General features: G+C 42.1%; 1 protein-coding gene across 1 annotated transcript in view; it reads right to left on the reverse strand.

Annotated features, from left to right (window-relative positions):
• The window catches only part of LOC121475026 (protein lifeguard 2-like), a 27012-nt gene continuing 13401 nt past the window's right edge, over nt 1-13611 (reverse strand). Inside the window, exons 3-10 of the mRNA XM_041728160.1 lie at nt 13307-13385; nt 12534-12587; nt 11826-11916; nt 8201-8238; nt 8034-8121; nt 6580-6669; nt 4202-4249; nt 1-153 (exon numbers count right to left, since the gene is read on the reverse strand). Of these exons, the coding sequence (XP_041584094.1) occupies nt 1-153; nt 4202-4249; nt 6580-6669; nt 8034-8121; nt 8201-8238; nt 11826-11916; nt 12534-12587; nt 13307-13385 (641 nt within the window). The remainder of the gene's footprint in view (nt 154-4201; nt 4250-6579; nt 6670-8033; nt 8122-8200; nt 8239-11825; nt 11917-12533; nt 12588-13306; nt 13386-13611) is intronic.

The raw sequence follows: 13611 nt of genomic DNA on the forward strand, positions 1-13611 counted from the left end.
CTACCGTCCCAGTCCAACCAGTTGCAAAATAAAAAGGAAAAGGTTGATTATGTCCAAGTAGATGTTCAGAGCAGCAAAAACATACTCTTCAGGGTCCAGGTCAGAGTGATGGTGGCGCCCTCCCACCATGAGCTGCACATCCATCACCAAGTACTTAAAGAAAAGAAAGAAGAATTAGCTACCTAAATTATACATGTCTATCAAATAGGTATCCTAAATTATCTGGAAAATATTTTAGCATTAGTAAATATATGGCAGAAAGTCAGTTTGTGATTATATATGTTCTTTTTACAGCCTCAACCATTCACTATGTCCCCAAGTGAGTCTTCTATCTATTATAGCAAGTGCTTCATCCTCCTGATGCCAGTGGGTTCAAATCTGTAAGGTTTCTTTTGCTTTCCAAATCCAGAAACCTTTGTGCCTTTAGTCAATAAGGTGGACAGGTGGGATGATTGGACAGAGATAAACTACAAAATTCTCTGTCTTGGTGAATTTCCCACATGTTCTTGCTGAAAAAAGAATGAAAATAAAGATAGCCCCTGACATTTAGATTCACACACAGCAATAATTCTGAGTTCTTAGAGCTCTTAGAGCTTTGGATGATAGCATTTTTCAAACCTCGGCAATGGGATGGCTTAAGATGATGCTGGTATTTTCAAAATAGAAGGAGGAGAAGATGGGATTTGTATATGGTTAAATAGTTCCCAAATTAAACGTTTTAGCTCAGCTACAGTAGGTAAGATTATGAGCTCCTAACACATGGAGAAAAAAGTCAGAGAGCCCTCTTGCCCTTGTGTTTGTTGCCAGGTAAGCAGCCCCAGGCAACATGAGTACATTAGAGGAGGAAAAGAAAATAAGTGGCCCCTAACTTCTTTATATCAACTCTAGACTAAGAATCTAGTGCTGTGAGGTAGAGCCACAGAGCCCCAAGAGAGATCAACTCTGGCACTATAGAGAATTATTGGGGCTTAAAGGATGCTTGAAAAATGGGGCAGGGGGCAGCCCGGGTGGCTCAGCGGTTTAGGGCCTGCCTTCAGCCCAGGGTGTGATCCTGGAGATCTGGGATCCAGTCCTACATCAGGCTCCCTGCATGGAGCCTGCTTCTCCCTCTGCCTGTGTCTCTGCCTCTCTCTCTCTCTCTCAATCTCTCTCTCTCTCTCTCTCTCTCTCTCTCTCTGTGTGTGTGTGTGTCATGAATAAATAAAACTTTTTTTTAAAAAAATGGGGCAGGGGAGAAAAATGGGGCAGGGGGATGAGGCAACTGGATGATGGACATTAAGGAGGTCACGTGATGCGATGAGCCCTGGGTGTTATATAAGACGGCTGAATCACTGACCTCTACCTCTGAAACTAATAATACGTTATATGTTAATTAATTGAATTTAAATAAAACTTTAAAATAATTAAAAACAAATAAATAAAATAATTCATTTAGAACAATATCCACTTCAGTAAGACCCATCTCAAGTAATTCAGGTACCAACTCTCCGTGGGCCCTGGTTGCCACTCAAACTTGGAAGAATCAGGAGGAAAGGAGAGAAGAGAGGGAGGAAAGGAAGTGGGCACCTCCTGGGTACCTTCATGCCAGCTCATTACAGACATCCCTCATGTAATATGTGATCAACCCAGTAGAGGGAGGGGAGATTGACTGAGCCTCCCAAAAGGCAAGATCACACTGTGGCAATGGTGGAGAAGGAAGTCGAACCCAAGGCTGGGCAGGATGCCAAAGCAGGTGCCTCACCTGGATCACTGAGTCCCTTCTTCCCTCTTCTCCCCCCTCCCTATGACTGATTCTAGCAACTTTGGGGGGTGTGGAATAAGCTAGGGTAACCAATCATTCCAGTTTGTCCAGGACTTTGTGTGTCTTTGGAAACCCCTCAGTGCTAGGCAAACCAGGACAGTTGATCACCCTAGAAGACAGGCTGCCCAGCAGCTGAGCTTCCAGCCTTCATTTATCACCCTGGCATCCTGACTTCTATGGAGAAGTGCTTTTCTCTCTTCCTCTGCTCTGAGAACTCCTGACTTTATCTTATTTCTTCTTATAAGAGGGATAATAACTTCTAATTATTTTACAGACACGTCTTGGTGGTTAGGACTGCACCTCCCAGGTTAAATTATGTTTTTGAAGGTAGACAGAGAAGTGAGAGAATAAGATGAGCTGGGATCCAGTTGTCCCCTCCCCTCCCAAGGAGAATGAGGCTCAGGACACAACTAAGACACAGCCAGCCCATAGGGAAGCCTTGGGTGAGATTCAGACCCCAGGAGCATTTGGTGTAACACCCTGCCTCACCTCTACAGCTCTTGTGGTTTATCACCCCCTTCTCATCCCACACTGTCTTGCTTACTGTAGCTTCATAAGAAGTCTTGAAGTCGGGTAGCATCAATCCTCCAACTTTGTTCTTCTCCTTCGGTGTCATGTTGGTCATTCACACACACACTTATCTTTTTTTTTTTAAATGTAGTCGTATATATAGAATGCTCTGTCTTGGCTACTCTGATGGTAGTGAGCCTTCAGAACTTATTAACACTAGTGTCATAAAGTTGGTATACCATCCGCCTCACTCACTGTTAAATTTGACTGGCCCTAAAAAAAAGATGTTCTGTCTTTGCTTTCTCATTTAAAAATAATGGTCTCCATATCTTAGCAGAGATGGATTGAGTTCATCCTTTTTTAAAGGCTACATGGTATTCCATTTTATGCTTTTATCAGGTCACATATTTTAGGTTTTAGGGTTTCTTTTTAATTGTTTATTTTTGGCATTTCTAAACACAGCCAGAAGTAGAGAGAATGGAATAATAAATTCCACACATTATCACCCAGCTTAAAAATATCCACATTTTGCTTCATGGTGTCCCTTTTTGTTAGAGTTATGTGAGAGAAGAGACAAATAGATCAGTGGAATGACTGGAGAGCTCAGAAATAGATCCACATAAATATAATCAACTGATATTTCACAAAGGAGGAAAGGCAAGACAATGGAGCAGTGACGGTCTCTTCAACCAGTGGTGTTGGAACAACTGAACATCTATATGCAAAAAAACAAATTTAGAAAAGACCTTTCACCCTCACAAAAACTCACAACGGATCACTGACTTAAAGGTAGAACACAAAACTATAAAACTTCTAGAAGATGACATAGGAGAAAACCCAGATGACTTGGGTGTGGTGATGACTTTTTAAATATGACCCCAAAGGTACAACCTATGAAAGGAAATAATGCATAATCTGGGGTTCATTAAAATTCAAAACTTCTGCTTTGTGAAAAATAATGTTAAGTGAATGAGAGAACAAGCCATAGAGAGGAGAAAGTATTTGCAAAACACACGTCTGATAAAGGAGTATTACCAAAATATACAAGAAAAAAAAAACTCTTAAAACTCAGTTAAGCAAACAAACCATCTGATTTTAAAATGGGCCCAAAGATTTTGAAAACACAAAACCCTGACATGGATATTTAGAGCAGCTTTTCAAAATTGCTAAGACGTGGGAGCAAATGAGTCGCCCCTCAGTAGGTAGATGGATACATGAATGGTGGCACATCTAGGCAATGGAATGTTATTCGGCACTAAAAAGAAATGAACTATCAAGCCAAGAAAACATACAGGAATCTGAAGTTCACCTCACTAAGTGAAATAAGCCATTCTGAAAAGGCTGCTAGAGACTCTATGATTCCCACTATAGGACGTTCTGGAAAAGGCAAAATTTGGAAACAGGAAAAAGATCAGGGGTTGCCAGGGGATGGACATAGGGGAGGGATCAAGAGGTGGAACACAAAGGATTTTTAGAACAGTGAAAAATACTCTATGATATTGTAATGATGGAAGGAGTCAGTGTATGTTTACCTAAACCCATAGACCATCCCACACCAGGAGTGAAGGCTAATGTAAACTTCAGGTGATTATACTGTGTCAGTATGGGTTCGTCAGTGTAACAAACGTATGGCTCTGGTGGGTGGTATTGGTCATGGGGGAGGCCACGCAGGTATGGGGCTGAGGGGATACCTTCTTCTCCGTGTCACTGTGAACTTAAAAAAGCTCTAAAAATTGTCTTTATAAAGAAAAAGGAGAAGGAACGAAAAGAGGAAAGGAGGCACAGGAGGGGAATAGTCAAGCTACTTGACTCTGGACCTAGCATGGGCTTAGCGGCCCTGTCAAGGCACATACCATATGCTTTGTCGGGGTGAGGGAGAGATGGACTTACAAGTGAGAAGACTATAGTTCCAAGTCCAGCATACAACAGATGCAACCACTGCAAAGAGAAGAAACAATTGCATATTAAGAACAAGATTTGGAATAATGAAAGGGCTCACTTGGGTCACTGCTGTTAGATAAGGATCCAATATTAAGGAAAGGCAAATCTGTGGGGAAATTCATCTTTTTGAACATAGTGGTCAAATAGCACCCACTCAATTCCATTCAGGAAACAAATGACAACTACCCTTGCCAAAACAGTTTTATCAAGTGTTAAACATCTCATGCGTGGCAGGGCAGGTAGACCATACTAGATATGTTTCACTTTTTGCGCCATCACATAGCCCTCCTACGGTATCTGCCCCTACATTCAGTTCTTGGAACAGGTAACTCTGGGAAAATAGGGACCCTCGTGCACCCTAGCTAGAGCTGATTGACAAGAGGTGGAAGACATCTGCTCCAACAGCAGTGACTCTCTTGACTGATGAGAAACCTTTATGTGACTGGGACCAAGCAGATGATGCACTGGCTAGTCAGAAACCAGTTCCCAGAGGCCACTGTATCATGAACTAGTGCTGGAGCTATTACCATACAGAGGTGGCCCATCAACCCAGCCCAGGAGAGGAAGGTGGGATTTCCATTTCTGTGAGTCCGGTTGCTTCTTCCCACCTAGGAACTCCATGAACATCCCTGGGTCTTTGCTTCTAGCTAGTCTGTGCAGTATCTCCTCCTTGCAACCAAAACAGCCCTTATCAGAATATGAGACTGATCTGAATGCCAAAGGGGTTGCCTCTATGTGGGAAAAAGATAAGGCAGGGGTGCATAACATGTAAGAAAAATAATGCCATTCACTCTTCAGGACAAGAAAGCCCATCCTAGATGAATGGACAGAGCATTCTGCTAACCAGGGAAGATTCCTGGTGAAGGATACAAATCAGGAGTCAGTGACACAGTGTGGGAGGGCCAGTGTTTCTGGACTGAGCTAATAGTAAGAAAATGCCTGATTACTGGATCTGAAGAATTCAAAATTGCCAAAGTCAAACTAACATGTATACTTACAACAAGGTTCTGTCAAAGTCTTCCATTTAAATGCCTGTGTAATACTATATATATTGTAGATATTTGGGGAAGGAAATTTACAGTGGGAACTAGGGTTCATCTATCTAGTAGGAAACACAGTTTCCTAACTGCACATCAATGGTATTGCAAAGGCCTATGGAACCAACCTAATGAATGTTTGGATTATTACTAACAATATCTGAGCTACCATCCATAATTGTAAGTGAAGAGCTGTGTAGCCTTCTAAGGCACGTCTTTGTGATATCTGAGTTTATCTCTAAAATACAGATGCTAAAAATAAATGAATTAAATACATTACATTAAGTATAGATGCTATCTCCCTCACTGTAAATCTATATGGTCATTCATAAAGCTAAACCAATTCAGGTGGAACGGGTGCTTATGTCTGAAGATCACTTAACCTGTCTACTTGTTACCAAAGAAACTCCTGGATTCAGCAACTGGGCCAAGCTTGCCCTAGGGCTGGAATCAAAAGGTCACAGGCCCCAAGCCAGTCCTCAGTGGAGCTGGCTGCCCATGGGGTCTCCACACAAGGTGCCGATGACAGGCAGGCCGCAGGGCCAGATGCTATGCCTCTACCTCTCACACCCCCTCCAGCCTCCACCCCCAGATGGTGTGCTGTGCTACAGAGAGCATGGATGGCACTCTCCACACAGATGCGGCTTTGATCCTGCTCCTACCACTTACTCCCCGAGTGAACCTGGATGAATTATTTAATTTTTCAGAGCCTGGTTTCTTATCTATACAATAGATGGCATATGTACTTTTCAGGAAGGTCATGAGAATTAAATGCCTATGTGAAAAACCACAGGCTGTCTGATATCTCGTAAGAAGTCAATGAAGATACAGAAGGAAGGAGGGAGGGCAGGAGGGAAGGAAGGAAGGAAGGAACGAACGAACGAACGAAGGAACGAAGGAACGAAGGAAGGCAGGCAAGCTAAGCTGAATTGGAAAATAAGGAGCCTCCACTAGGCTGCTGTTGGGAAAGTCTGAAAAAGCCCATGTCTCTACTGCTAGCACTTCAAACAGGCAGCACCCATGTACAGAAGGAATCTGACCTGCCCTGTGGGAAGGTTCACCCCCACGACCCTGTAAGGGGCCCCATAATTATTCATATTTTAAAAAGTGTTGTGCATAGAATACAGGAAAGACAGTTATAGTCTAGAAAAGGGGCTCAGTCTTTATGCCCACACCTCATGTGGTTCACCCCGCTTGTCTGTTTCTCAGAGGATACAGGCCAACACAATCAGCACTTCACCCGAAATTTCTAATGATTCTCTGAGGTTGCTCAAAAGAGATCCCACTTACATATGATCGTATGAAGAGTAAGAGAATTCCATAGATAATAAGTACGAAGAGTAAAACAAACAGCATTCCATTCAGCATGGTGAAATCCCACTGAGGAAACATAACACAAAAACAACTCAATTATCACTTATAAGGAATTTCAGGATGTTTAGAGTTGCAATTTATATCCCATAGACAGACACTGACCCATCTATTAATAACACCCAGGACATTTCTGAGAACCATTCAAATTCATTTGCTCCCATCACGGAAAAATGCTACATTAAAAAGTGTGGCGTTGACTGGAACTTGCTTCAGGAAGGAGAAGTGGGTAGGAGTATGGAGAAAATTACAGGAGCCATAGATACATGAAGGTTCATTATACTATTCTATTTTTGTATTTATATGAAATTTCCCTAATAAATTTACCTTGAATAAACAGGATGTAAATTTGTATGTATAGCCTGATCATAATTATTCATATTTTAAAAAGTGTTGTGCATAGAATACAGTAATGGAATGAAATAGGCCAATGTTAACTGGACATCTTTTCATGTTTGTAGGCATATATTTTAATAAAAAGATACTAAAGCTTTCAAAATTATTACTAATCATTCTTTGGTAATTTCAAAATTTATTAATATGCTTATTGGTTTTGCCTTTTTAATAAATTAGGGACCAAATCAGGCTGGGAAAGATGAGGATTATTTTAAAGAAAGGGGTCTATTCATCTTCTGACCTGAATAAAATTATGCAGTGAAGGAAGATCCCTGACTCTATGATATTTTCTTGTCAAAGCAATGTTCCTAAATCTTCTGTTCCCCACCCCCACCCTGTCACTCCCTACCCTTTGCACAGCAGGAGAGTAATCTGACGTAGTAGGCACCATCAGCATCACCTGTGAAATGCAAATTCCAGGGCCCATGCCCCAGACTTTTTGAGGCAGCAACTCCAGGGCAGAGCCCAGGGAACCTGTGTTTTCACAAGCCCTCCAGACGATTCTGATGGCTGTTAAAAAAGTGTTTGTCTACAGCTGTGCAATCAATACTTGTGGCTAGTGAGCATTTGAAGTGTGGCTGGTCTGAAGTGAAGTGTGCTGTTAGTAGAAAATATACACTGGATTTGAATTTTAGTCCAAAAAAGGATGTAAGATAGTTCAATATTTTTGTTATATTGACTACTGAAATGTTAGAGCCTTGCATGTATTTGATTAAATAAAATATATGATTAAAATTAATTTCACCTGGGTTTTGGGGTGGGTTTTTTTTTTTGTTATTGTTGTTCTGTTTTGTTTTTGTTTTTTGATTTTTGAACGTGGTTACTAGGAAAGTCGGAAGCCAGAAGGTGGGGAGGCCACGGAGGAGCCCACAGGACAGCCGTGAGCAGGAGGGAGGAGGGATAAGAGTGGGTCAGCAGGGGCAAAGGAACACATCTACACACCCCCTTATGACAGAATCAGTTTCTATGATACATACTTTTGTCTGAAGAGCAAATAAAGTGAGCGACAAGGTCACCAGAGCAGTTGCTGCTGTTGCCCACAGCACTTCCTCGGCATTATAGAAACTAAAACCAGAGATTGTGATTATTGTTCACATACAAAGAACAGCACACATAGGAAAGGAAATGTGCATCAAAGACTTACACTGATACGGCTCCGAGCAGCAGACCTTGAAGAACTGTCTAGAAACAAAATGCATAGTGAATCAGAACTGGGATCCAGAGACCCAGAAGCCAGAGGAGATGATTTAAGGGTGCGTGTGTTTTGGCAGGGTCCAGGGAGCAAGTGGGAACATGCATAACCCTAGCGCATGAAGCTACAGGAAGGTTAATTATGGGAAACCAATAGTAGAACTAACATTCCTAACATTTCCCCTAAGACCGACAAGATTATCTTCTTAGTAAAAATTCTTAGAACACAGGAGTAACTTTGAACGTATTTAGGGAATTAAATAGGTATGCATCAGGACTATCGAAACCATAATAAAAGGTTTTTCTGCAGACCATATTTCGTCATTCACCAAATGGGGCCACCCACACAGAAGCTTAACAATTTATCAAAGCGGAGTATGCTATTTCTACTAATGCTTCACCAACAGCCTCAGCAGTCACCTCTCCTACAGTGCTCGGGGGAGAACGTCAAACCTCAGATGAGGGAGGAGGATGGAGGCCTTTTCGGCGCAGAGCTGCACCTGTCGGCGCCCATGGGGGCGGGGCCTGTCCGGGCGGGGGCGGGGCCTGTCCGGGCCGGGGGCGGGGCCCGCTGGGAGAGCCCGGGCGCACGGTCCCGGCACATCCCGGCACAGCCGAGTGGAGCGGAGTGAGACGACCGTGAACGGGGGCCGCCGAAAGGGCCCTCCGACCTTCCCCAGCTGGTGGGGCGCTCCACCAGAGGCAAACCCGGAGCCTTGGCTGACCCTCCAGTGCGCCCAGGAGCCGGGAAAGAATCCTCTAGTCTCGGGGAGGGGAGGGGAGAATGCAGACGCCTCGTAACCGCGGAGCGGCTTTGAACTTCTCCAGCCGCCCACCTTGGGTGCAAGAGGCGAGGAGAGCGCCCGGAGCCTGGAGTCCCGCCTGGGTTGCATCTCCGCGCTTCCCCAAGCCAGCGAGTGGCTGCCTGAGTCTCCGCGTTGCTAACTTTACCAAAGCTGTCCTTATTTCCAGGAGAGAGAGAGACAGGGGCAGAGACACAGGCAGAGGGAGAAGCAGGCTCCATGCACCGGGAGCCCGACGTGGGACTCGATCCCGGGTCTCCAGGATCGCGCCCCTGGGCCAAAGGCAGGCGCCAAACCGCTGCGCCACCCAGGGATCCCTCCAGGATAGGTTTAAAAGGGTATATCTGCTCCACGTACACCTGATATTTTAATAATGTGCTTGCTTCCAACCTTCCTCTTGAGTTTCTTCTTCTACTTGCTCCACACCCTCGCCAACACTTGTTATTTCTTGGCCCTATGATAGTAGCCATTTCTGACTTGTGTGAAGTGATATATCACATTTCCATATAGACTGTAATGTTGAGCTTTTTTTCTTTTTTCATCCTTTGGCCATCTGTTTTCTTTGGGAAAATGTCTATTCAGGTCCTCTGTGCGTTTATTATTAGATTTTCTTAGTGTTCATTTATGTGCGTATCTAGGTAGATAGATGGGATATTAACCCCTTGTCAGATGTGCCATTTGCAAAACCCTTCTCCCATTCAGTAGGGTGCCATTTTGTTTTATTGATGGTTTCCTTCCCTGTGCAAGAGCTTTTTAATTTGATATAGTCCCAGCTGTTTTTGGTTTTGTTTCCCTTGCCTGAGAAGACAGATGAAAAAAGTGTTGCTAAAGCCAGTGTTCAAGAGCCCAGGTTAAAGCCAGTGTTCGAGAGTCTACTGCCCAGGTGTCCTTCTAGGAGTTTTATGGTTTCAGGTCATACATTTGGGTATTTAATCCATTTTGAGTTTATTTTTGCATAGGGTGTGAGGAAGAGGTCCAGTTTCATTCTTCTGCATTTGGCTGTCCAGTTTTCCCAGTACCTTTTGTTGAAGAGACTGCCTTTTCCCATGGTATATTCTTATCTTCTTTATCGAAGATTAAATGACCATATAGTTGTGGGCTTATTTCTGGGGTCTCTATTCCATTCCATTGATCCATTGTGTCTTTTTTTTTGCCAATACCATACTATTTTGATTACTCTGGCTTTGTAGTAGGTCTTGACATCTGGGATTGTGATACCTCCAGTCTTAATCCTCTTTCTCAGGATTGCTTTGACTATTCAGCATGCATAGAACTATGCTTTTTTCTTTTTTTCCTCTAAGATTTTATTGGGACTCCTGGATGGCTCAGCGGTTATGCTTTGCTTTCAGCTCAGGACGTGATCCTGGACTTCAAGGATCAAGTCCCACATCTGGCTCCCTGAGAGGAGCCTGATTCTCCCTCTGCCTATGTCTCTGCCTCTCTCTCTCTCTGTCTTTCATAAATAAATAAAATATTTTGTTTAATATTTTATTTATTTGACGTAGAGAGAGAGCGCACAGCCAGGAGGAGCGGCAGGCACAGGGAAAAGGAGAAGCAGGCTCCTCACAGAGCAGGGAGCCCGATGCAAGGCTCAATCTTAGGATTCTGGCAACATGACCTGAACCTAAGTCAGACACTTAACTGACCAAGCCACCCAGGAGCCCCGGACTATGCATTTTGTACACTAATCTAAACACTGGCTTTATTTTCCTACCCTTATTTTTCCTTCCATAAGATTTCTCCACCGGTTTATCTTGATTTTCTTATAGTGGGGGTATTTTTATAAGCTACCTCAAATCTGATATGGAACCAGATAAAGAATAAATCAATTGGTAAGCAAATCTTCACAATGGGAGGTTACTGAGATCCTGGAATCCTCGTGAGCAGCAGGGAAAAGAACTGGCTGCAAGAAATGGAGCCAAACGTTTTCTGTGGCCCAGAGCAGCATGGATCTGAGAGGAAGGACCAGTGTGGTGAGGCCTCATGAGTAGAAGCCCCACAGGAGGTGCTGGTGAACCAAGAACTAGACCATGACTAAGTGAGGAGAGCCAGGAACCAGAAGGCCCCCCCGCTCCACTAGCAGTACCCCCCCAACTCTCTGCCCCTGAAAAGCCCTCCTGAACTGAGACGCAAGGTGGGAAATAGGGAGAAACTGCGCCAAGCTGGTTTCCTCTCCCAGTGAAACTTGAAATGAAAAAAAAAAAAATCTTACAAAAATAAGGAAAATTATACTTCTTACCCACTTTCCATAAAAATGGGTTTGTTGTGCCTGGCACAGGGCTAGTAATAGTCACTTTCACTATTCCTGAAATGTAGCCCAGACTCTGGGTGGCCCCTCAGAGGCAAGTTTGCTGGCAAAGGAGTAGCCCCCGGGGCCCCAATCCCCCTAACTGAGTAAAAGGGTGTGCAGGCTGGGTGCCTGGGTGGCTCAGCAGTTGAGCCTTTGGCTCAGGTCATGATCCTGGGGTTCTGGGATTGAGTCCTGAGTCCTGCATGGGGCTCCCCACCGGGAGCCTCTGCCTATGTCTCTGCCTCTGTTTCTCATGAATAAAAAACAAATGTTTTTAAAAAGGGGGAGAGGAGTGTGCAGGAAGTCTCATGGAAGTCAAGGAAGTTTATGACTTTGTTACAACCAGAATCCAGCCAAGAGAACATCTCACAAATACTGTCTGTAGTATTCCACATGAAGATTTTCACAATAAAAGGAGTGGAATTACTAATGTGACAGAAATATGTTACAGAGGCGAGCTGCAAGTGCTAACAAAGTTTACTTACAAATAATCCCAGGAGAATGTAATTCGCAGGCACCTGACGGCGGAGTTTCCCACAGCAAGCAAGGACGATGAGTATGACAAAAAATGCTGGCCTGAGGATAATTTAAAGCCATGTGTTATTTGCTTCCAGTGATTATATCATATGATATAGGTAGATATAAAGATATATTGTTATACATTATTATCTGATAGTAAGTATAAAACAAACAAAAATATATGCAGATTATTACCTTTGCTCATTGTCATCCACAGAATTTAAAAAATTTTTATTTTGAAATAATTACAGATTCACAGGAAGTTGTGAAAAGACAGAGGAGTACTATGTATTCTTCACTTTGTTTCCCCAACTGGTTACATCATACAGATATATAGTATAATACCCACAAACAAGTAATTTGACATTGATATAATATGTGTATAATGCTATGTCATAGAACTATGACACAAATCTATGTAGATATGTGTCACCAGCACCATAATCAAGATTTGAAACTATCCCATCATTAAAACATCAACAAAGATCTCTTTCGTGCCATCCCTTTATGATAACAAACACTCACATACCCTAGCTCCTAGTAACCACTAATTTGCTTGTTTTCCATCTCTATAATTTTGTCAAGAATGTTATACCTTTACTTAATTTTTAATAAAGAACCTCCATCAATAGCCAGTAGAAAAATCACTTTTTATTAAATCCAAGAATACTTACAAGATTGCATAGGTGAACCAGGCATTCACAAGCACCCAAGCTTTTAAACCCTTCCTGATTAAAAAAAAAATTAATATAGTTTTATACAATAGTTTCTTTTTCTAACTAATGTAATATTTAAGTGGAAGTAGAACAATCTCATGAGAAAGGGGTAAACCCAAAATAATTGACAATGACAAATGAAAAGTGAAATAATAAAACATATAACTACACCTTGCTTCTTAAAATAGACTCATAAAAAAGACAGTCATGTAAGTCAAATTTGTATAAATGTAAATTTCCTGGTGACATTTTTATTTTTTAAAAATACTGAGATTGCTATGTGTACAAAACAAAAAAAAATCAATTTCTCATATAATTGTCTTGTAAATAGAAATTTTCATAGGCTATATTTAAGCAGTGATGGATCACAGTCCCCAAAATAATTTTGCATTTAACAGCATTGCAAGTCTCCAAGCCCTCCATAATCTCCACTTTTTTCCTTTATCCACTTTTATCTGTGGAAATAGCTTATGGAAAATTAAAAAATTAAATAATGCCCCAAGTAAGAGTAAAACAAAAAGGTCTTGGCTTAAGATATTGAAGCAAAACTGTAGAAATCTACCAAAACTTGGTCTAAGAGTTGCCTCAGAAACAACAAAGCTATAGAGATATCATACCCTATGAATGATAAATAAAAAATAGATAATTTTTAATGATAAGAATTAAGTTGACTCAATAAGAAGAAATGTGAACAACTTAGTGTTTAATGTACCTCAGTAACAAAGACTTACCAGAAAAGAAATACGCTGACAATTGCCCCAGTGACCATCAGCTGAGCTGACAGGATCAGGAATACTTTTATAATGAAGGCTGAGGAGACAGAAATATTATTTTTATGACACAATATTCAAAAGTAAAAATAGAAATGTAATTATCTACCTTTGATACCTAACAAAAGAACATTTCCTCCGATTTTTTTGAGGGTAGGAAAAAGAATAGGAGTTTAGAGTCAGCAAATGGAACAACCACAAACATATAGCTCTGCAGAACTTGTGGGAAACATTCTGTTCGGATTGTTACTGGTGTTTTATCGGAG

This window comes from Vulpes lagopus, chromosome 13 (assembly GCF_018345385.1).
Source record: "Vulpes lagopus strain Blue_001 chromosome 13, ASM1834538v1, whole genome shotgun sequence".
Classification (NCBI taxonomy): Eukaryota; Metazoa; Chordata; class Mammalia; order Carnivora; family Canidae; genus Vulpes; species Vulpes lagopus.